This window comes from Hylobates moloch, unplaced genomic scaffold (genome assembly GCF_009828535.3).
Source record: "Hylobates moloch isolate HMO894 unplaced genomic scaffold, HMol_V3 SCAFFOLD_1, whole genome shotgun sequence".
In the NCBI taxonomy this organism is placed as follows: domain Eukaryota; kingdom Metazoa; phylum Chordata; class Mammalia; order Primates; family Hylobatidae; genus Hylobates; species Hylobates moloch.
In genome coordinates, this window is record NW_026652276.1 from 180,117,394 (window position 1) to 180,143,166 (window position 25,773).

At 33.3% G+C, this 25,773-nt stretch overlaps 1 protein-coding gene across 1 annotated transcript in view; it reads left to right on the plus strand.

Moving 5' to 3' along the window:
- Positions 1-3,186: 3,186 nt before the first annotated feature.
- GNAT3 (G protein subunit alpha transducin 3) overlaps positions 3,187-25,773 on the plus strand; it is a 53,862-nt gene continuing 31,275 nt past the window's right edge. Inside the window, exons 1-2 of the mRNA XM_032753494.1 lie at positions 3,187-3,442; positions 20,519-20,561. Of these exons, the coding sequence (XP_032609385.1) occupies positions 3,325-3,442; positions 20,519-20,561 (161 nt within the window). The 5' untranslated portion in view covers positions 3,187-3,324. The remainder of the gene's footprint in view (positions 3,443-20,518; positions 20,562-25,773) is intronic.

The following is a 25,773-nucleotide window of genomic DNA, read 5'->3' on the forward strand; positions in this document are numbered from 1 at the left end:
CTAAGATGTAACAACCTCAAGTCATTGAAGTCAGCCACATGTTACATCCCCATGAGAAATTCAGCTTGATGACTGTAGAAACGCAGGTGATACTGGCAAAAGAGACATCTCCAAAAACAGATTGAAATCTGGTTATTAAAAGCAGGTAGCAAATAATTGCATGTCACCTCAAGCTATATGTTTAATCATCGATGTAAAATAGTGATTACTCAAATTTTTTAAAGGCTAATGTTCCTTTCTGAAGATTCCACAGAGATCCTAACCAAAAATATCAAGAGAAAATTTATTTTCATCCTCCATGCTTGTGGTATTTCAGTGACTATTGGAGCTTAAGTGTGGTTCAATCTCTGTATTTCTCCTCAAATCAATTTTACTGTGATGCAATAAAGAAACAATGTTCTTAAACATCATTCTCAATGATTATTCTAAAAGACCACTGCACTCCAACACAATCTCTTGCTTTTTGTGTGTGTGCATGGGCTTGTGCATTCACGTTTGTGTGTGTGTGTGTGTGTGCAAGTGTGTGTACATGGGGCAACCATCTCTCCTGGCTGGAACATACATTAAGTTGGTGCAAAAGTAACTGTGGTTTTTGTAATTACTTTTAAAATGGCCAAAAGCACAATTACTTTTGCTCTGACCTTACATACATGTGTGTGTGTCTGTGTGTATGTATGTATGTATGTATGTGTAAAACTCTAACATGATGTTGGTGTTTTGGCTAGCTTCACATTTCTTGTTTTCAAGAACAAACAAAATTTATGGTCACAGCATCTAATTTAGTTTTTTTTTTTTTTTCTGTTGTCATCTTCTATCAGTTTTCCCTTACTGTAGAACAAACAGAGTTTAACAATTGAAAAGGAGGATGCTGCTATTACTTTTAAGACTGAGGAAGCAAATGTGTGACTCTTGGACTAATAGCTACAATTGTATATACTGACACTATTTAAAACTAAAATTGGGCTTTTTGTTGATTTTTTGAGTCACTCTAAAATTTTAGAAAAGAAATCCTAAGTGTACTGTCACTAAGCACAAGAAAGAAAGGGCCTCCAGCCTCTATCAGTTTGTCAGCAAGAAATAATTTTGAACATTTACTATAACTAGTACTGTGCCATATACCATGTAGACCATTCAAGCTAGTAAGATATTATCACCATGCTAGCGGAGTTTACTATTTTGATTTTCCTCATTTCTTTACGTACAGAAAGCTATATGCCTAAGTGAAGCAATATGAACTAATAGCTGTATTAAGCCCAGCTCATTAATGATGCTGTGTCCCAGGCACCCAGGGGAGAAGGCTGAGAAATGAGTTTTCCTTTCCTCTCTAGCTTTCCTGCTCTCCCTCTCTGTAACACAGACATACCTAGAATTTTATGTCAAGAATATTTTAATCACTGATGAACAAATAACATGATAATCTCATCAAATTGGTGAACATTACTGGTTACAACAGAAAAGTGGAAGTTCATCATTTTATACAGTGCAGAAAATGTATACTCCTACTCCTGAAAGAGTTGGTCAGGTTTAGTTAGTAATTCCATCAGGAAGCCTTAGTAAAACACGTATGTTCTTAAAAGCAGGGTACGTCTCTGCCAAAAAGCTATGAGGTATATTTATACTTGAATGCAAATTATATGATGTAGCCTGTCAGTTAGGTTCTGCCATAGAACATGCAAGAATTCTGTTTATTCAAGGTGCTATTATATTCACTTTCTATATAAAAGCAATAGGCAAAAAGAGATTAAATGTGCTAAGTGTTGCTCTCAGAGTGGGCTTTGTGTTCACAGGTGAGCATTAGGCCGTGCAAATCTCCTTCCTTTGGGACAGGTCCTTTGCATTGTAAAAGCAATACCACATGATTTGCACAAATCCTTGCCTACCCACCACTGCACATCTTTATACTATCATAATATGGCTTTGGAAGAATTGAACCCAGGAAGTTTTGACTATGTTTATGTATCTTCAGCCTAATATTTTTAATGTGGAAAAAGTAAACAAAGCAGGAATATGTATTTAATCTGGCAGCCTATTTTCTTGTTGCATGAATATGTAAAAACTCACCTGTTCACATTTTGCACATGATCCCACAAGAAGAGCACCGCTGACAGGTTGGTGGATTGACTGTATTCTAGCATTTTCTGGTTAAGCACATTCACAAATCCCAAAACGCACACTGAAAGATGTGCCACAGGCAACCGACTCCGTTTATAAGGAAAATATTTGTTGACTATCTACCAAGCACTTTATGCTTCATATAAATAAAAAATTGTGCAACATAATCTCTGCCCTCAATCCTGAAGATTTTCAAGAAGTACATGGTATCTGTTGGGGTAGTTGGAAGCTATGGAACATATTTAGGTGTAATTACTGTTTTTAGTTTGTAGGAAAAACCAAATTACCTGCTGTTTCAAGGAACATTGGTTTTTATTCCCTTGGTACCAAATCAGTAAGAGTCCCTCCAGCACAGCAGCTGTTGTTAATGGCCCTAAAGTGTTAATGTGCTGCCTAAATTGAACATAGTTCAGTGTCTACACCAAGTGGGCCCTCAATTCGTGTTGATGGATTGACTTTCTCACAGGTGGCAAAAGCTCAGTTTATAGAGATGGAGCCTATGAGACTAAAATCAATAATTTAAGAAAACTGTGTTGAATTCTATATTTGTAGAAATACAATATGTACAAATATAAAAACTATATGTATTTGTATCCATTGTTAAAAAAAAAAGATACTTGTGTTCCCTGACAGATGCTAATAGATGCTCAATAGCTTTAAGTAATAATCTAAGCATAGGCAGACCATAAAAGTTGGATAACTTATATGTATATATTCAGATTGTGATGTAGGAGTGATTATAAAGAAATTGAAGAGCCAAATATCTGAAGATAAGACATAAGCATCGCCGATTAGTAATAATAACTTTCAATCCCAGTAATAAAAATTGCCCAGTAGTGAGAAACATTCTATTTGAATTGCTTATTGTAGATCATCTCTAGTGTATAGATTTTGACAACTTTCTACATTATTTTATACTATTCTTTAAAGCAGATAAGCCTGTTTTCGAAGATGTGCCCGAAGCAGTCATTTAATTTGAAAGCATAATGAACTTCCTCTCTAGCCTCCATCAGGGTGATATGGTTTTACCACCTGATCAGGTGACAGATGAGAAAGCATCTCCTTAGTCAAAGCAGAATCTTAGAGCATTAGGGAATGGACTGCTGGGTACTTCAGCAGAGCATTACTCTTGCATCCTATGTCCAAACCAGAGCTGTGCTCAACATTTGAAAAGTTTGAACATATAAACTGACAAGTATCTACCACTACAAGATGGGAAGTGGAATTAGTTCAGAGAGCAAGGAGTCAGCCAAAAGATCAAAAGAACTGGAGAAAAAGCTTCAGGAGGATGCTGAGCGAGATGCAAGAACCGTAAAGCTGCTACTATTAGGTAATTTCTTTTCCCTTTTGCTTTCAAAAACCTGACTTTTTTTTCAATTGTGATACATTTACTTTTCTCAAACTTTACTTTCGAGTGTATTATCATATGGGAAATTTATTATAAAAATGTGTTTGGAAACTTAAGGAAAATTTATTTGTACTCTATCAATATTTAATAATTTTTCTGTTTAGTATTTTATTACATGTTTTTGTTAAGCAAAGAGGCAAATATTTATCAGCTAATTTCTCTGTCAGTAATATGATTTACTATTATTAAAATAAAAATCAGATACATTTATTATTTTATTGCACCCTAATCATTTTCTGAATGTCAGCTTTTTAATACTGAAAGCAATCCTTTAGTTACAAGTTATAAAGAGTTATATTATTTTGTTTAAACAGAAATATGTTGAATTGTTTGACGTTGAAGTTAATGTTTGTTATTTACTTGCATAGTTAAAAGTCAATTAGTCAAGTTAGAGAATAATGATAAAGTACTTTAAATTATATTAATAATATTACTTAGGCTCCTGAATACTGCCTGTAATATTGCCTGTATACTTGAAAAATACTCTACCTAAATCCTTTTAGAGCATTTATATATTCATTCAGGTCAGGATTTATGTCTCTTTTATTTTTTTTCCTTCTTTCAAAACTCAACAGTGTTTTACCTTGACTATAAATTCAATAAATGTTCAATTAATTGAAAGAATAAAAATAATCCATATGCAGATTTTTTCCATAAAGCATAAAACATTTTACATGCAGTTGTCACTGAAACAGAAATATGTTTTTGAAATAAAAATGATGACCTATATAAAGAATACAAAGCAAGCACTTATTTCTGATTCAATTATGAGTTGTACGTTCTCCCTGATTTTGGTTATTCACAAAAGGACTTCATTTTATTTCAGAATCGTGCATATTTCACATAACAAATTTCTTCATATTTTAAGTATTTAAACACTTAAATACTTAATATTAAATGAATTAAATACTTAAACTTATTTAAGTATTCCTTCATTGTGTCTAATTTGCTCCCAGTGGCAAGAGTATTTCAGAAGCCAGTTGTGGGATTCCCAGCACTTGCTCCTTAAAGGAAAGCAAACATCCTTGCCCCTTACACACAGGTTCTGTGCCTGCACACAGGCCCACAGCACTTGTCAGTAACTACCCAGAGGTTGGTGACTTTGAAAGATGTGGGTTAAGTGCTAATGACACCAGGAGATATATACTTCCTAACACACCATAGAATTCTCTTAGTTTCTGAGCAAGAGTGAAAGTAATATGGACACAGGAAAAGCAAATGAAAGGTAAAAGGGAAAGACAAGCATTCCTACAAACGCATTTTTATATTCCTTTTGTACTAAGATCAATGGCGTAAGAATGGTGATAAAATGTATTAAAAATCTCCATGTTTAAATAACATTTCAATAGATGTGTGTTTTCAATATACCAATTATCTATTTTTTACGTATTCTCTTATTTTGTAAAAATACAAATGGAAAGCCAAAACAATGAAAGAGCTAATACCACAATTTAGACTAAGACAAAAACTATTAAACATGCCAAAAGCAATGACTCTTGAGATAAGCATATCAGAGCTGCCCGTCAACTAGAGATTCAGTTGTGATGGAAAAGAACAAGGTAGAAAGGTGGTTTCTAGGGGCTAGGGTGGTTGGGGGGAACAAGGGGAAAGGGAGTTGTTGGTCAAAGGACACAAAATTACAGTTAAATAGGAAGAATAAATTTCAAGAGATCTACTGTTCAGCAAGGTGACTATAGTTAATGATATATTGTATTCTTGAAAAACGTAAAGAGAGTAGGTGTTATGTGCACTTACCACAAAAATGATAACTGTGAAGTAATACATTTGTTAATCAGCTAGATTTAACCATTCTACAGTGTCTTTTTACTTTAACATATAGTGTTGGACACAACACAAGCATGCAATGTTATTTGTCAATCTAAAAAAATAAATTAAAAATGTTCAAAAAGAATATGTATAGATGACTGAAAATACATCATTGAAAATTGAGTCAAAAAGGTTCAATGTAATGATGGACAAAAGAAAGATTTTTTTTTTAAATTTGGAACTGAAAATCAACAACTACTGATGTATACGGGGTTCCAGAATTAGTAAATTTTCAACTCCACAGAGCCATTGACTGGGACCCAACTTATTGTATGCAATGCTATCAAATGAAAAATAAGTCAGATCAATTATTTTTAGACTTAAGTGGTGGTTAGATCAAGAAGAAAGAGCAACATTTGTACCAAAAGTATAAAAGAATCATTAGTGGGACTATTACATGTTTTACTTTCCCAAGGTGTTTACAATTTTATACATACAATTTCATCATTAGTAAGTAAAATACTTGGATTTATTTGGTTCCAACACTATGTGCACTAAACTCCTTTGTCGCATTTTATTTATACAAAATAAATGAAATTCTCTTAAGTTGCTCCTATTTCAATTATATTACAAACATCTGGCAAAGTTTCCCTTTGGAGTCCATCTGAATTCTACATATGATGATACAATTATCAAATTCATAACAGTCTTATAACAGCTCTACTTCATTCTCATGTTTGGATTGAATTCAAATTCTCAAAACTGTAATTTTTATATTCAATTTGCCCTCATTAAGACATTATAAAAGTGCTTAGTTTAACTAAACCAAAACTTTCCACTCTCCCACCCTCAAATCTCCTCACCAGTGAAATCTATTTAATTTTTCCCATCATTGAAACGACGTTCTCATTCATCAGTGTGGTCTGAACGACACTTTTATCAGTGAGTACATGTCCCATGGAACTAATCAGTTTAACCTTAGTAGTGACCAGATCCTGAGTCAATACCTACATTTACAAAAATAAGAAATCTAAAAACCATTTTTGACAGATTTTTTTTTGGTATGTTGATCTTCATCTAATGAATTTCTAGAAGCTTAAACTCATAACGCCAACTTTCCACATTTAACATGTACTGCAAAGCAGATGTAACCATTTGGTATTATCGAACACAAGATTTCACTGAATCTGAAGAGCTGTCAAAGTGCGACTTTACTATTAAAGGATCATCTTGCAGACAGATGCCTTTTTTATTACACCTTTCAGACCTTCAGTAAAATTACAGAACAGATGCCAAATCTGTGTTTTATTTTAGCAAAAAGTAGGCTTTTAGGAAACACTGGAGATGACTCATACATTGCTGAGCACATTTGATAACTGCAATCAAGAAAATAATGTCACATGCTTTAAAAAATTCACTTGCAAAGATATTCCAGAAAGAGCACATTTTAATAAGAAAAACAAATTATAATGGATAAAATATTCTCATTTGTATCTAAGTACGTTTTAAAGTTTTATAAACGTTTCATTCAATGGTATTTTATTTAAAATAATACCTATCATTTAATTGTAAACTCAATATGGATCATGTTCCCATTTTTCCTTTCTCCTCTCTTTATGCTTATTACATCAAATTTCAGTTTGAGTTTATTTTGCTGCATCAGTTTCGTTTGTTTTTTTTTTTTGCAAATTTCCATCACATGGGCTGGTTAGATTTGAAGCCCCATGGAAAGCATAGGAAAAAAATTAGCTTTCTTTTTTCTTCATATTCAAAACACCCTCTGCTACATTTATATATATAATTAACATTTATTCTACAATTTTTCACATTTAGCTAGTGATTTCCAGCATTACCATGGGAAGTTCATCATAGATGTTCTTTTCTTTTAGTTCTAAAACCCTTTATTTTTATTTTTTCTTTGTGCTATATTGTAAGAGTCACACTATTATTATTTTAATGATGTAATCTGAGTTTTACTGTTTTAAACTATTATTCCACTTATCTGGCTTTTAGAAACATGAATAGGGATGGAGTCTAGAGATCAAAAACTACTTCGAAGGTAATATATTTATTGTATTTAACATTTTCAAACTTTTCAAATGGTTTCACTTATTTAACAAATGGATAATCTGGAAGGTATGTAGTAGCAGAATTATGATTTTTGATGCTATCTAAAGGCTTGTCACAAAATAATTAGTAAAATAAAACTTACACAGCAGAATTAGCTAAACAGGTTTAACCATGGAGCAGAATGAGGAAACTACAATTTAATACTAGAACAGAATGCATTTTTAAACCACCTGAGGTAGAAATTGATTTATTAATACCTTCATCAAGTGTAATGCGTTTTGTACTTCCCAGAGTGACCTTAGGCTAGCCACATAAACTCAGAGAAATAATGGATGTCAAAGTATTTTGTAACTTGTAAAGATCTAGACAAATGTGGTTTATTCTTTGGCATAATAGATTCCCAAATACGAAATAAATCAAATGTCAATAAATGTGTATCATTATTCTTCCTTTGTCTTTCTTTTACATGTAACTAAGAGAAGTGAGGACTCAAGACTCAGGTTAAATTAAAATGATTATTTTTGTTCTATGTGTGCTTTTTAATCATTTTTTTTTCTTTTTAAATTATCCCTAGATAGGAGTGGGAGAGATTCCAGGAAACCAGAGTTGTTTCTGACTTACTGGTTAGATTACAAGTTCATCAACTCTAAGAAACACTGTTTTGAAATTTTATTACACCAACATAGTCCATGCCTGTCCATGGATAAGATCAGATAAACACATTCTTTGGAATAATTATATATTAGGATTAACCAGTAAGTCCCCTTCTGATCACTGGTAATAAAAGAAGAATCTTCTTAATAACATGTAAAACAAATCCCCAATAATGTTTCTAACTTTTTGTTTTGCTTTATTTATCCGAATTAAAACCATTCTTTCCTTCCTCCAACAATAGTACCTTTTTATTTTAAACATATTTATAAATATTACAAAATATTTTTATATAGCATAATGGCTACAGTTAATGACATCATATTGCATTCTTGAAAAATGTTGAGAGTGGATAAGTGTTCTCACCACAAAAATAACTACGCAAGGTAATGCATGTTAATTAGCTAGATTTAACAATTTCACAATGTATATGTATTTCAAAATGCCATGTTGTACACAACAAATACATACCATTTTCTCTGTCAATTTAAATAAACAAATTATTTATTTTATGTTTCTAGAGGTATCCAATCTTTGGGATGCATGAATATTCTTAATGTGAATATTTAAAACTGCTTCTCAGTGAAGTGGAAAGAAAACTTTAGGCAGAAAAGACCTACTTGGAGAGTTTAAATTTTTCTCCAAAATGCAAGGGACTACAACAACTTGAAAGTTCCAGATAGTTACAGTTTACAAAAAAGTTGCCAAATATTTACAAAGATGCATTTATCTATCAGAATGGCCCACGGCAGCATCAGATAGTTTCCAATAATTTCCCTCTTTCCCAACAAGCAAAAGCACATAGACAAATAATTTGTGTATATTTGACTGATTGTTTTAGACGCATTTATCTCAATTGATCAGCACATCTTAAAAGCAGGCTTGTAAAGCACTCACGTAAAAGATGCAAACCATTTAGTAAAACATTCCACGCTTAGCCAAATGATAGTATTTGCTAAGGAGGTTGAAAATTCTGGCTTGCTGACAATGACTCTTGCTAACTACAGTTTAACAAGCTCTCTAGTAATATTACAGAACATATTTATATTCGCATATTTTCATTCAAGCATGAATTATTGACTCAAGACAAATATTTTACCTTTAAAAATATTTATATAAGCAACACGAGCAGTTAACAAGTTATTTACCTCTCCATACTGTTAGAAAGGAAAGGTAACAAAACATTTCATAGTGTAAGGATTCCATGATCTGTTTTATACAAAATAAAATATACTTCCATTTAAGGTATTAGACCCAAGTTCAGAATCCATCCCCTATTTATTAGGTTCGTGCAAAAGTAATTGCAGTTTTTGCCATTGCTTTCAATAATTTTCCTCCAAATACTGGTGTGCAAATACATCAATGTAGAATTTGAACCTAAAGTAGGATTAAAGGTGAAACTGAGTTTAAGAATCCATAAGATATGAAAAATATCCATTCTGTTTATTACAAGATGCAGTGCTAATAAAAAAGGGGGAAGTCATGGGTTTGATTCCTGTCTCAGTATTTTATATTTCAATAGAATAAATTTACTACTTAAAATGGTTTTTTAAAGATATTTAGAAATATCACTCTCTGCCAGGTGCAGTGGCTCACGCCTGTAATCCTAGCACTTTGGGAGGCCAAGGCGGGCGGATCACAAGGTCAGGAGATTGAGACCATCCTGGCTAACACGGTGAAACCCCGTCTCTAATAAAAATATAAAAAGTTAGCCGGGCGTGTTGGCGGGCGCCTGTAGTCCCAGCTACTGGGGAGGCTGAGGCAGGAGAATGGCGTGAACCCCGGAGGCGGGGCTTGCAGTGAGCCGAGATCTCTCCACTGCACTCCAGCCTGGGCACAGAGCGAGACTCCGTCTCAAAAAATAAATAAATAAATAAATATTCACTCTTTAATCAGAATTTTATATTCTATTATCTCTCACAGTTTTCCATATTTAGTGAATTAGTTGTCTGATTTAATCTACTTCCTTTTAAACAGGGCCAGTCATTTCAGCTGTGTTTCTCCTAAAATTCAGGAATATTTCACCTCCGTAATCTTCTACCTTAATTGACATTCAAACTCTCAACCCTGGATAATCCCTCAGAGTTCTCCATTTACCATTTTCCTGATACACTTCTCCCAACTGATTTTCTTGAATGTAATGCTGTTTAACAACTTTTTCAGCTCTTAGTGCTGATCTAACCCTGATCCCTCTGTAAATTCTTAATTTCCTTCATTCCCAGATGTTGTAGAATAAAACAATGTATCATTTTCAGTCTCCTGGCTGACACATATCATGTTTTAAATTTAGCTGGGCCAATAATTATTTTACTTATTCTTCATTTTCTTCTAAAATGTTCTAAAGGCAGCTGGTCACACATTTCCAACATCACTTTCATCTTGAATCTCCCCCCAACCTCACCCTAGATGATCACTAATATACAACAAAACAATTATAAATGATCATCTCCAAATCTCACTAAACATTCATGTATTCTCTTGTATTTTCACTAGTTTTAAAGAAGCAGTATTCCATTTTCATTTCAGATTAGTTTCAGCCTTTGTGCTATAAATTCTATCACCTTTCATACCTTAAAAATTTTGTTCCATTAATTATTTTTCATTTTGTCATCTTCAAAATTATCTATTGGCTGTTTCTTCATGGCAAATACAGATGTTTCTCTTCTTTAGCCTAAGAAAATTTATTTGACTTCAACACACCCTTGAATTCACCTTATATAGATATCTTTTACCATGTTTTTATATTGAAATATTTCTCAAAGAATGCTATGCTCACTGCTTCTATTTTCTTATCCTCTTTAGTCTGTTTCATTAATTGCAATGTAAGTTGTATATATGCTCTCCTCTACTAAAAAATTATCCCTCACAGAGTGCAGATAATGGCCAATTCACAAAATTCACATCTCAATAATTTTTTCTTTCTCTTTTTTTTTAAAGACAGGGTCTCGTCACCCAGGCTGGAGTGCAGTGGTGCAATCATGTCTCACTGCAGTCCCAACTTCCTGGGCTCCAGTGATCCTCCCACCTCAGCATCCACAGTAGCTGGGACTACAGGTGTGCACCACCACACCTGGCTAGTTTTCCTATTTTTTGTAGAGACAGAGTTTCAGCATGTTGCCCAGGCTGATCTCAAACTTCTGGGCTCAAGCAATCTGCCTGTCTCGGCTCCCAAAGTGCTGGAATTACAGGCATGAGCCTCCACCCCCAGCCATAACTTTTAAACTAAGTCTGAACTAAACAGTCTTCAATTTTATATCCCTGTATTCCTCTCTTCATTGAAGCTTGCTTCTTCTTTCCATCTATAAGTGGATTCATCTACCACGGTTTGTTCTTAAACCTTGGTGGGTTTTAGTCTGTACTCTCTTATACTCTCTTTTGAAGACCTCATAACAGGACTTAACTGATATAACTCCAAAATTCTTTCTTTTGCTCAATTTGTTGACCCATATTCACAAATTCCTTGTATCTGTCAGTGACCTGATCACACTTTGGGAGATCTCAAAATAATTTCCCGAGTTTATTTTGCTGCCCATGTATCTTTATGTTTTCCATGAGGTGCCTTGTTATGTCCTTTTGCATTATATCCACTTGATATTTCAATCCTCCTTAGCTTTCTTTATGACTATTCCCTCTCCATTGTCCAAAGGTCAATGTTGTCACAAGATTTAGTTTTAGCTCCATCTCTATTGGCATAAATCTCATATTTTTCTGTTTACTGCTTCTGTTATTGCTTTAATCTATGAGAAAATCTTATGAAATAGATATTACTTTCATGATATAGATAAGAAGAAAATGACCACTTAAGAATATAGTTTGGTTTCCAAATATCAAATGTCTATTTACAGCCAAGCAAAGACTTTTATTTGTATGTGTCGGTTTTAAGTTAATGTCTGCATTCTAATTTCTATGAGAACAAAGAACGTATCTGCTTTTGTTCTTTATTGAATTATGGCACAGGAAAGGATGCATGTGTGGTGAATGGAAGAATGACAGAATCAGAATCTAAAATATTCTTGTAATTTGTTCATGGTGGCTAGAACACAGGTATACCTTTGCATGTAGAAATGAGCTAGAAGAAAGTCATTTATATGTTATTGCATAGGAATTTTATTTTGTATCTGTAGTCGATAAGAAGATATTGATAGGTTTTTTAACTATGTAACTAAAATGATATTACTTGGCTTTTTAAAAAAAAAATCAAAGACTATCCTTGGCTATACTATGGCTCAAAGATTTAATGAGGAGGATAAAGGTAGGTAGGACAGTTAGGAAAATGTTACTACTGTGCAAATTCTTGATGCAATTCTGAATTAATGCAGAAATTTTAAGTTTGAAAATAAGTTTTGAGGGATGTTAGGAGACAAAGTGACAGAACTTGGTGGCAGACTGCATGTGGATGGTAAATGAGAGGAGTGATTGGGGTGGAATTGGTTATGGTTGATTATGTTATTCACTGGTATGTGAAATGCAGGATAAATATGAGGCTGTGGAAAAGGGAAAGGGGTAATAATTTAGGATATTCAAACCTATGTTTTTTTTTTAGCAGGACCAAATGGAGATATCTATTAGATCAACATATGGGTCTGAAAATTAGGAGGGATAACTCTAGTAAGAACTACATGCTTGATAAATTCAATCCTCCATTTTCCTTATTTTATATTTTCCTTTGTCCAGATATCATGTGAGTATAGGCAAACCATGTGATTAACCAAGGCCTTTTTAAAAACCGTTGTTGCAATATGTATTTATACTAAAAAGTAGTATACATGACTATTCCCACAATCAATGAACACTTAGACACATATCTATCTACAACAGACCTGTGTGGGAAAAATCATGTAATTATGTATTTTAGTGTTGTCATTTTTTAGCCTAAAAGGTATGTTAATAAGCAAAATGAAATATCTGTTAAAATGCTTCTCAAAATCCAAGAAAGCTCATATAACATTTTTAAACCACTTTATTGAGATATGCTTGATATGCAAAAGCTATACATATTTAATGTATGCAACTTGATGAGCTTAGAGATAAGTATACACCTGTGAAATCGTCACCACAATCCACACAGTAGACTTCTCCATCACCTATAAAAGTTGTTTCCTGTCCTCTTATTTATTGTTCCTATTATTATAAGAACACTTAACATAAGATCTACCCTCTTAGTGAATTTTTAAGTATCCAGTACATTATTGGTAACTATAGGCACTATAAATATTATCAGATATTTTAAAAGTAAGTATAAAATGGAAAGTTGGAATATCTAAACAAAAGATCATTAAAAAGGAAAGATAGTACATAGCTACAATATTCTTTCTCATAAATGAAACATGCTTAATTTGGCTGATGAGGAATTTTAGATTCATGATGCTTATTTTTTCTGTATCACAGAAATAGGTACTTATAGTCATATAAGTATATCTGACACCATATGTTTACTGATATGACAAACTGAAAATCCACAATATTATTGATATAGTATTCATCTAAAATATTTACATTGAATCTAATCATCAGAGAATACAGATAATTGAATATATTTAGAAAATTGTCTTAGACTTTAGAAAAATGCCAATGTCAGCAAAACAAAATAACAAAAATATTACCAGGAAAATGTTATAAGTTAAAAGAGTTTAAATAGCATAACGACAAAAGAAAGTGTGAAACTTGATTGGATCATGAATACAAGAAACAAAAAAAGGCATGGGAAACATTTTTTTGAAACAATCAGATAAATTTGAATATGGAGTATATAGTATTAGATAACATTTAGAATTAATATAAATTTTCTTAAGCATGGAAATAGTATTTTGGTTTTGTAGAAAAATTGTCTTATTCTTAGAAGACGCATTTCAAAATATTTATGGGTAGAATGTCTAATAAAGATTCAGCAAAACAAAACATAAAACTATGTTCATATATGTGTATGTAAATTTATACATATATATGAGAAAGAAAGAAAACAGGACAAATAATTCAGAAAGGTGAAGGGTATAAAATGCGGGCATCTATAACACTATATCCTTGAACTTCTGTAAGTTTTTAAATTAATTATCAAAATAAAAAGTTTGGGAAAAATAAACAATGATTTTTTTTGGCAAAAGAAAATGTACAAATTTATCTGCAAATTTATTCATATTGCTTTATAAGGGAATTCTATCAAACAGTCCATGGGCAGAGCATTTCAAAATTACGTAAACATTTTTAGAAAATTCTTTTCAATTTATTATTTAACAATTTTGGCAACAAAATTTGACAAAGACAATGACGGGTCAATCATCCTCACAGACATAAATATAAAAACCAAAGCCAAATATTAGCCAACCGATGCCAGCAATACATAAAATGCAAAAAGAGAAAAGGTTGGGGGGACTTTTGGGGGAAGAGGGATTATCCCAACAATGCATGTTTAAAATACTATTAGAAAATCAATTAACATTATTCACTACATTATCAAATTAAAAGAGAAAGATCAAAAGAAGTCAGGAGATGCCAAAAAATAATTAAATAAAATTCCTTATCAATTCCTGATTTAAAAAACACCAATTAAAGTAGAAATAGAAGAGAATTTCCTTAGTCAGATAAACTGTAGGTACAAAAACCTTCAGTAACTATCATATCTAACGGCCAACATTTAGCATTGTTCACTACAGATAGTGAACAAGGACTTATGATTAATGGGTTTCCTGTTAACAAAACAGACGCTAGAGTATGACATAGTTTCCTGCCCTTGACCTTCTCTTCAATACTCCTATCAGGGATTTGGGTGAAGGTGGATAAAGCAGGCATTTCAAACTTGAGATTCAGTTTGGAAGGATATAGTGACAAAACCAAGTCAGAATTCCAAATAACCTCCACTAGCAGAAATGCTTGCCACAAATAAGCAAAATAGAATTTAATAAATATTTTTATTGAGGTTCAAAATCAATTAGATACAGGTGGTTTGTGGGAGAATCTGTTTGGTAAGAGATGTGAAAAAAAGTAGAAAAACTTTAATTACCACAAGCTCAATATAGGCAAAAAAAAAAAAAAAAAAGGAGGCAAACTAATCACAGTCTTTATTAAGAAAATTACTTATTTATAAACAAGCCCACCAGGAGTGAGGCAGATCTAGGTGGCAGAATGTCAGTGCTGTTCATAAATCTGGTATATACAGCACAATTTTCAGTACTGCATTTCAGGAAGACATTGGCTCTTGTATGGGTATGGTTCAGAGGACAAATAATCTAAAAATCATGTTCCACAAGAAAGGAGTAAAGGAGTGGATCATATTATACTTGAAATATTTCTTTAAAAGGATATGAGCACATTCTTCAAATAATAGAAAATACTTAGAGCTCACTATATATTAGTGTATGTTCTAGATAATTTATATTTGTGATCTAATCCTCCCAAGTCTTAACCCAATTTTATAATAGAGGAAACTGACTTTCAGAGAGACTGAATTTGATCAAGACACTTAGTCACAGTCAGAGATGAGTGCAAGCTCATATCTATTTAGTTTCAAAACATGATGAATCCAGCTATGTGAGGGGCTGTCATGTGGAAAGGACAGAGAATCTTGATGTCACTCCAAAAAAGGAGAAATAATACACGAAACAAAATTAAGTTGGCTCAAAAGAGACTACCCTCAAAATCTTTTATACCAACAGTCTACCTGTGAATGACAAACTGACACAGCAATACTAATATGTCTCTGAAAGTACACTGCTTTCAAGGCCAGGTGTAGGGGCTCATGCTTGTAATTCCAGCAGTTTGTGAGACAGGCAGGAGGATTGCTTGAGCCCAGGAGGCCAAGGCTGCAGTGAGCCATGATCATGCTATTGCACTCCAGCCTGGCAACAGAGTTAGATTCTGTCTCAAAACAAACAAACCAACAAAAAAAGTACACTGCTCTCATACTAATTTATAAAAAATGCATTTAAAATAATTTCTAAAGTGTTGAAACCATTATGGTATTTATAAGTGCCTACTTAAAAAAGAAAGCAATATGATATAGCTTTAGTAAGAGTCAGAATACATAGTTTCTTTGTTTGAAGACAGATCTGAAACTTTGGATGATTATCATAATCTCTATTGGATTCATTTTTCTCATGCATAGACTGAAGAGATGTGCATAGCTGGTTGATTTCTAAGGTTTCTTTCTACTATACAATTATGTGATTTTTAATCACATAATTGTACAAAATAATCTTACGTGTGATTACAAGTCACAATGTTGTAATCTCATTTTGCCTGTTTGAACAAGTCATCCGAAATGAGCAGTCAAGCCTTGTGTGTGTTCAATTGAAGTTCAGTTACATATATAAATATTGGGTAGATTTAAAATTGTTTTTAATATTTTCAGATTTAAAAATGTAGAACAGGATTCCTTAATTATTAAAAATAATTATGAGTATCTAAGTATGAATTAAGTATAAATTTAAAAAGTTAATTATTTGTAACATTATCTATTTCAAAGAAACAGATGCATATCTTGTTAAAATTCTCTTGGTACCCCTTGACCCAGAAACTAATATTAACGATGACCACAATTTGGAAGGAAGAGATTATTTCAGGACACCATCAGCGTATGTGAACATGCTGTTATAATGTCTATATTTGGCTCTGTAACATGATCTAATCTCACAAGACTGAAATGACTATTGTGAACTACGACCTAGAATCATTGTGAGAATAGGGCTCAATTCAAGTTATTTTTGAAATAACTTTGCAATAGAGTTCCAAATAATAAATGATATTTTAAGTAGATAGACTTTTCTTTAGGAATTTTCCTGTTAATGCTGTAATTGACTATACTGGACTTTTACATAGAAGACTGAAGTCTCTACATAAAGCAAGGATGGTACAGACACCTTTTTAAAGACTTTCAAGAGAAAATATTAACTTTTAATATGTAGGTTCATTTAAAAGTACATGCCACTTTTTAAAAAGTGATTGATTATTCTGCTTACCTTAAACACAGCATGAATTACCAGCTAAGTTACAAATAATTGTTATACAATAACATACCCTGTAGCCTTAGAAATACTTTCGGAAATGCCACAACTTAGTGTCATCAGTATGTTTACCAAATGGCCATATTTATGAAGTACAGAAGACCATTCTGAATGTACATTAACAGACATAGTCTAAAAGTCACTTTTTCCACAAATTTATAATTTAACTAGTCAATAATATACAATGAATAAAATAAAATTCGGTTGCGATTTTTTAATCTGTCCAAAGGTGGTTCTTAATCAATAGAATATTTCTCTATAATATATATGCTGGTACAATTCTGGAAAATCATTGACACACTTTTTCTCATTAGGCTCAATATCTCAAGATAGACAATTCATTTAAAAGAAAGTGGTCTAAATTATTTTCACTTCATTGTAGAAATTATATCATCCTTTAAATAAATTTAACTGACATTCAGAAATGAGACTTTTTTCTCATTTCTAGTTGAATACTTTGGTTGAACAAAATACAACATTAAATATACCTGCATGAGCAAGTACTGCAGTTCCTACTAAGCCCATTGACTTTTCTTCCACATCCCCACTGCTCTGTAATTTAAGACAGTGTGTGTGTGTATATATATATATGTATATACGTATATATGTATATGTATATACATATATGTGTATATATATAGAGAGAGAGAGATAAGATATTCTGATATTCTGTCATTTGTACAGGATGATGCTAGAATTTCTAATATTCAGTTCTATTGTTAGAGATTTTAAAACAAAACCCATCAAGGACAGTTTTATAATATTATTGGGTGACTTTTTTTTCCCCCAAAGTGATGCACTTCCTACAGCAAAATAGTGAATTATTTAAAGTGAGCAAACCAGACTATTGTGCAAAGCTCATTCACTTTTGAATGAGTCGCCACTCTCACAAACAAATAATTCTCAGCCATGCAAAATGATAGGGTCGGTTGTCTTCGGAAAATGGGCAAGGTGATTTAATTTTATTCTCAACTGTTTCATTCTTGGGCATCGCAGCCTCTAGTAAATGAGATGGTTATGCCCAATCTGTCAGTTTGTGTTTGATTATGTAAAGAAATTTTAGCAAGTTACTTTGATTTTTGCATCTATCAACTTTGTTGTCATATTTCACTACCAGTGGTGGAGAGCCAACTAGCATAAAATCATGGAGAGGTGTGTTCTTGAGGTTTTCCCAAGGGAAAGAATCTGTATATCATCAGCAAAAAATGAAACATTATTTTCCATAGCTTTACCACTCTTATTTCCTCACTATCACATAAGGTGGACAGCTGTTTCAGACAACTGCAGAGACTAGATATATTTACATATGGCTATGACAAAAAAAAAAAAAAGTCCTGAATAGAATTAAATTTAGGTGTAGCTATATCTGTTCGAGGCTTAAGAAAACATTGTAAATCATGCAGAAACATTTCAGTGACGAAAAAATGATACGCAGTACAAAGGACAAAATATCATTTCTGAAATATGAGTCAAAGAATTCATTTGTTTTATTGAGATTCTACTGAGTTAGGCACTGTTCTAGGTGCTTTGGCTAAATCAGTGAACGAAGCAGATAAAGATTCTTTGCAATGTGAAATTTACTTTGTAGTGATGAAAGGAACACTTTTAAATGATATATGAATTATTCCTAAGCATGTAGAAGAAGTGTTAGGAGAAAAGTGTTAGGAAAGAAGTGAAGGTAGAATAGGGAAATGAAGACTGAGTGGGTGAGAGTCGAATTAGAAATTTAAATAGGGTGGGTTGGGTGCAGTGGCTCACGCCTATAATCCCAGCAATTTGGGAGGCCGAGGCAGGCAGATCACTTGAGGCCAAGAGTTTGAGACTAGCCTGACCAAAATGGTGAAACTCTGTCTCTACTAAAAATACAAAAATTAACTGGGCGTGATGGCACACTCCTGTAATCCCAGCTACTCAGGAGGCTGAGGCAGGAGAATCGCTTGAACCCAGGAGGCAAAGGTTGCAGTGAGCCGAGATCTTGCCACTGCACTCCAGCCTGGGTGACAGAGCGAGATTCCATCTCAAAAAGACTCTTCTGGATATTGGCCTAGGCAAAGAATTTGTGACTAAGACTTCAAAAGCAAATGTAACAAGAACAAAAATAGGCCAATGGGACAAACGAAAAGCTCTGCACAGAAAAAGAAATAATCAACAGAGTAAACAGACACCTAAAGAATGGGAGAAAACATTTGCAAGCTATGCATCAAACAAAGGACTAATATCCAGAATCTACAAGGAAGTCAAACAACTCAATGAGAAAAAAGCAAATAGCCCCATCAAAAAGTGGGCAAAGGACATGAACAGACATTTTTCAAAGAAGACATATAAATGGCTAACAATCATGTAAGAAAATGTTCACTACAACTAATTGTCAGAGAAATGTAAATTAAAACTACAGTGAAGGCCGGGTGCAGTGGCTCACACCTGTAATCCTGCATTTTGGGAGGCTGAGGCTGGCAGATCATGAGATCAGCAGATCGACACGATCCTGGCCAACATGGTGAAACCCGTCTCTACTAAAATACAAAAAATTAGCCAGGCATGGTGGCACGCGCCTGTAATCCCAGGTACTCAGGAGGCTAAGGCATGAGAATTGCTTGAACCCAGGAGGCGGAGGTCGCAGTGAGCTGAGATCACGCTACTGCACTCCAGCCTGGTGACAAGAGTGGGACTCGATCTCAAAAAACAAAAACAAAAACAAAAAAAACTACAGTGAGAGACCACCTTACACCAGGTTAAAATGGCTATTATTAAAAAGTCAAAAAACAACAGATGCTGGCAGGGATGTAGAGAAAAGGGAACACTTATACAATGTTGGTGGCATGTAAATCAGTACAACCTCTACGGAAAAACAGTATGGATATTTCTCCGAGTTAAAAATAGGACTACCATTTGATCCAGCAATCCCACTACTGCATATGTACCCAAAGAAAAACATATTATTTTTAAAAGGCACTTGCACTTGTATGTTTATTGCAGCACTATTTATAATAGCAAAATCATGGAATCAACCTAAGTGTCCATCAGTGGAAAACTGGACAGAGAAAATCTGATATATATAACTGAATACTACTCAGCCATAAAAAAAAAAAATCATGTCTTTGATGCCTTTGGCAGCAAATGGATGAAACTGGAGACCACTATCTTAAGTTAAACAATTCAGAAACAGAAAGTCAAATATCACATGTTCTCACTTATAAGTGGGAGCTAAACAGTGCACACACATGGACATACAGAGTAGAATAATAGACACTGGAGACTTGCAAAAGTGGGAGCATGGGAGGGGGGTGAGGAATGAAAAAAATCACCTGTTGGGTACAGTGTACACTATTCAGATGATGGGTAAACTAAAAGACCAGACTTCACCACTATGCAGTTTATCCATGTAACAAAACTGCACTTGTACCCTCTAAACCTATGAAAAAAAAATTAAAGATTTTCCATGAAAAGTGATAGTTTTTAATATCTATTCCAATTTGGTGTATCAGTTAATAATATTCCTCTTTTTATGTTGCAGGAGCAGGAGAATCTGGGAAAAGTACTATTGTTAAACAAATGAAGTAGGTATACATCTGTCTGAAGTGTTTAATATTTGATGTCTGTCCATGTATTTGACCATTCTTAAAATACATGCTTTTGTAAACACTGATTGACAATCTTTTCTAAATCATGGATCATAGCAGAGTGGTCATAGTTCCTGTGCAAATATACCTTGTATCCTTTAGCAGAAAGTGTAGCAGATGAATAATATTATAATTTCCATTTTTTAAAATGTGCCTCTCAACAAGACAAATGCTTAAAGCATTATATTTTAGTTATATTAATCTGGGGATATCAAGGGCTTTATAATGTGATCTTTAACGGTAAATATTTTAAAGTATGTCAATCGATGATACATTTGATTTTTTGAGGAAACAATATTTTTAATCTCATTGGCATTTTGCCTACCTGGGAATAAAATGCTTAATTACTATCATGAATTCTGATTTATTTTTGCATTTGTTTTCTCTACTTTTTCCTTTTTATAATGAAATAACTAGACCTGAATTCCTTAATAAGGAAATAATGAAAAAAGAATGCAGTGTCTACCTGAATAAAATGGTAATTGATAAGTAAAGGTAAATGGGTGAAACCTCATGGCTTTGTTACTGCTAGAGAATTTTAAAAGATAATTGTTGCTAAAAAGAAGTAAAAGAAGCAGCAGAAGAAACAGAAGCAGCAGCAACAGCAGCAGAAGGAGAAGGAGGAGGAGGCAAGGAGGAGAAGGAGCGGGGAGGAGGAGGAAAAAGGAGGATAAAGAGGAGGAGAACCATTTTTGAGCATATTTTTAAATTATGTGTTAAAGGATCTTGTTCTTTGGGACATATTTTATGAGGGAGTGATGCCTGCCAGTCAATAATGAAACTGGTTTCAATCTAAGCCACTGGTTTCCTTTTATGTGATAATGTCATGTAAGTTTTATATTAACCAATATTTAAGCTTCACTTATCTGCAACCAAACATCTGATCTTTCCTACTGTCTCTGAAGAACAGAGCTCCTTTATTCTGTTTCCTGGGATTGTGCTATTTCTGAGTTCTTAGGACCATCCTTGCAACTAAGTCATCTGGCATTCATTTCTAACATTACCACAGTATCTGCCTGCTCTTGTCTCCCAGGCTATGATCATGCTTGAACCTCTCTTTTTTCATTTCTCCATTCTCTATGAGCTTAAATAAAGAAAAAAAATGCCAATTATTTGGCTATGTAAAAATTAAAACTTTTAAATATAGTAAACCATAAATAAAATTAAACCAAAATTAGAGAACTAGGAAAAACTCATAATAAATCTGATAAATAATTGGTGACTAGTATATAAAGGCCCATAGATTGCTAAGTAAAACAATAAGCTTCCAATATACATAAATGGGGATAGGCTATGAATAGAGAGTATAGAAATGACAAAATTCAATAGATAAATAATGTATTTTAGTGTAACTTTATTAATTATAAAAGTTAAAAATCAAATCAATAATGAGGTAATTTTTCATTGTAGTAAATTGACAAACAATAATTTAAAATAGTTACCCAATAATAATGAGATTTTGAGAAATGGATATTTTTAATTGCTATTTGTAAAATTATATATTACAGAGAATTTACAAAAATAATATCTTTAATATACATAGTAAGCTGGGAAAATTATAATTATTGATCTAAATATGTTTGAGAATTATCAAAAATAATAAAATATGTAAAAGCGTGAAAATAAAATAATTCAATAATATAAAACATAAAAGCCTGTATAAAAGGCTTATATCACTATTTAAGATAATGAAATATGAGATAGAATAAAGTATCACAAATTAAAATAAAACATAAGCAATTAGGTTGCAAAGTTACAGGACTATTCATTCTTCAGTTGCAATATTATATAACTATTACAAATCATGTATTAATCTCATGTATATGAGGAGGTTTTAATATGAGGAAATGCTATGTTAACTAAAAAAACAGGTTACAAAATTGCATTAACATTTTATTTTTTATTTTATTTTATTTATTTAATTTATTTGAGAAAGGGTCTTGCTCTGTCACCTAGGCTGGAGTGCAGTGGCACAATCTCGGCTCACTGCAACCTCCACCTCTCAGGTTCAAGCAATTCTCCTGCCTCAGCCTTCTGAGTAGCTGGGATTACAGGCGCCTGCCACCATGCCCAGCTAATTTTTTTTTTGGGGGGGGTATTTTTAGTAGAGTTGGGGGTTTCACCACATTGGCCAGGCTGGTCTCGAACTCCTGACCTCAAGTGATCCGCCTGCTTCGGCCTTCCAAAATGCTGGGATTATAGGCGTGAGCCACTGTGCCCAGTGCATGAACATTTTAATCTCAAGTATGATCAAATAGATAATTTTTTTAAACAAAAGAGCATATACCAGTGTTCAAATAAATTCAATAGTGGAATTTAAAGTTCAAAGCACATTTGCTTTTTAATATTGTTAGGCTTTTCACATTTTCTACAATGAGCACTTCTTTTATTATTGAAAAAGAACAAGTTTTGTTCTGCTTTATCTTTCCTTTTGTCAGTAGAATTTCTGTAAAAAATAATCAAAATTAGCTCTCTTTACTTTCCACTTTCAGCCATTTTCATCACACTTTTGCCTTTGGTAAGTTGCAGAAGTTGCCCTTACGAAGATTATTTATTATGTCATCTTCAAATAGCCATTTTATTTGAAGTCTCCTTAAGTCCTTATGTTAATTCCAGATGACATCACTTTTCCCACTTAAAACTTTTCTTCAGCTTCTAGAACTCTTTCCCAGTTCATCTAACTCTATCTCCTTTATTCTTCTAACTCTATCTCTGACTACATTTAAAATGTTAGTGTCTCTATTGTACCAGGAGACACTGGCACTTCTCTACTTACTCTGCACCTTCATCAAATGAAAACTGCTAGAGTTCTATGATTTTCACCAGAATCTTCAAGCTGACTGTTTCAGAATCTTTCAAACTCACACACTTTGTCTAAACTAGAGAGGCAGATACATCTACTTCTATATTCTCTGGCTAGGTCCAAATCAGAATAAACATTAAACTGATCTCCCATCTGGCCTCTATTGCCCTAAAATTAATTACAACAACGCCAGTCTATAATGCAATAAATCTCAGCGTAGCTATGCTAAGCCTTCACCCTTTCACCAAGTCTTGCCACATCTACACAATTTGTCTCCAAACATGTCATTCATCTCCATTGGTCATCATTTCTGACCTACATTAATTCAGTATTGTCCTAAGGAGCTTCTACCTGCCTTCTCTTCCCTTCATTGCATTATCCACACTGCCATGAACTGATCCATTTAAAGCTGATTGTATCTCTTGAATTCAACTCTTCACCCTTGCTGTCAAGATCAATCTCCTTGCCATGGCACACAAGACACTGGAGCCCAGTTCTTGCCGATGTCTTCATCCTCCTGTCCTGTAATTTCTCCCCTCCTACTTCCTGCTTCACTAATGCTGACCTCGTATAAATCTGTAGACTAGCACACTATAGAAGGCTGAGCATCATGGCTAAGATCATGGACTGTAAATCAGATTGTGTTTGTGGCCCAGCTGTATCACAAACTAACTGAATAAGTTGGGGGTATTTGCTTAATTTATCTATGCTGACATTTCTTACTTATAAATGTAGATCATAATTGTCTCTACTTTAAAGGGCTTATTGTAAGAAATAAGATAAGACAGATGAAGCACTTACAACAGTGCTTGGCACATATTGAACGCTTGAAAATTGTGAGCATCTATTTGCTCATACTGATCTTTCTGCCTAGAATGATTCTCTGTCCTTTTGATCATCTAGGAATAACTATCCTTGAACAATCAGCTGATTATCACTGCTTCCGGGATGTCTTCTTTGATACCTTATACCCAACTCCTAGTAGAGTTTATCACTTTTTCTTTTCTATAGCATCTTACTATATGCAGAGTTTGTTCCTATACATTATCATAATGTTCAAAAATCTCTTTATATGCTCTGCCTTCTTATAACTCAGTACTCTTCAATAGAACTTTGTGTGATGATAGGAAAGTTCTCTATCTTGCCTTGAAATATGGCAGCTGCTAGCCACATGTTGCTTTAGTAGCCACTTGAAATGTTGATAGTGTGATTGAGAAACTAAATTTTTAATTTTATTTAATTTTAATTAATCATCTAGTGACTAATGTATTATACAGCGGAGCTCTAGTCTATGGTTTCGGGAAGGAGAGACTTGTATAATGTATTCTTTTTAACACATAACACAGTATGTCACAGAAAATGCGCAGTAAAAGCTTATTAATTTCAACAGACCTCAGAACCAACTTTGCAGTTGGAGTGCTCTGTCTCACAGAAATTTATGTATGCACCTCCTGGAAAAATGATGTTGTTTAAAGTCCCACTTCAACTGGACATTTTAACATCTGTTTTTATCATTTTTCTTTGCGATAAATGTTTCTTCATCTTCTGATAGTAGTCAGAACTTGTTTCATGAAGATAACCTAAGTGCCTCATGTTTATTCACAGTTGCCATTTTAATAATTAAAATAATTTTCCAAGTTCAATTTGACAGAAAACTGGCATTTCTTTAATAACCTTATTCTTGATCTATCCATAAAGACAGTTTACTGCATTTTTTCTACAGCCTTTGTCTATTTTATTTACTTGTTTAAGTTATTCAATGGTTTAATACAGCAAGACAAACATGACCATGTTTAAAGTAGAAGTTCAGCAATGATTTGTAATCAAATATAAAAAACAACAAATAACAAATATAGGCCCTGCCTTTACTCCTTTCAGTTCAGATTTCTTGTATATGAAGGTTCTAATATCTTCAAAAACATTAAAGAGGCGTTTATGCTCTTTTACCCCCATGCTAAAGCCTTTATACGTGTAGACACAGTATAAATCTTTAGTAATATGACATCCAAAAAGACTCCTAATGAGTACAAAGCACTTCAAGACAATAAGAAAAAATAATAGAAGGGAACAAAAAAATTCTACAATAAAGATGCAAAAATATGTAACTGGCACATCTAACGATTTTAGCTTTTGATAGGTAAATCTATTTTAAGCTATTATTCCAAAACTACTAGTAAAATCTTGAGTTTGGCTGAATGAGTGGAAGGTAGAGAAGAGTTCAGCCAAATAAAATGTCAGGCATTTCAACTTTTATAACTCAGTGGCACGTACACAGATGGAGAACTGACAAGAAATTTAACAGGGCAATTACCTGTACTAAAAAAGATGCCTTTGTTAATGCTGTAA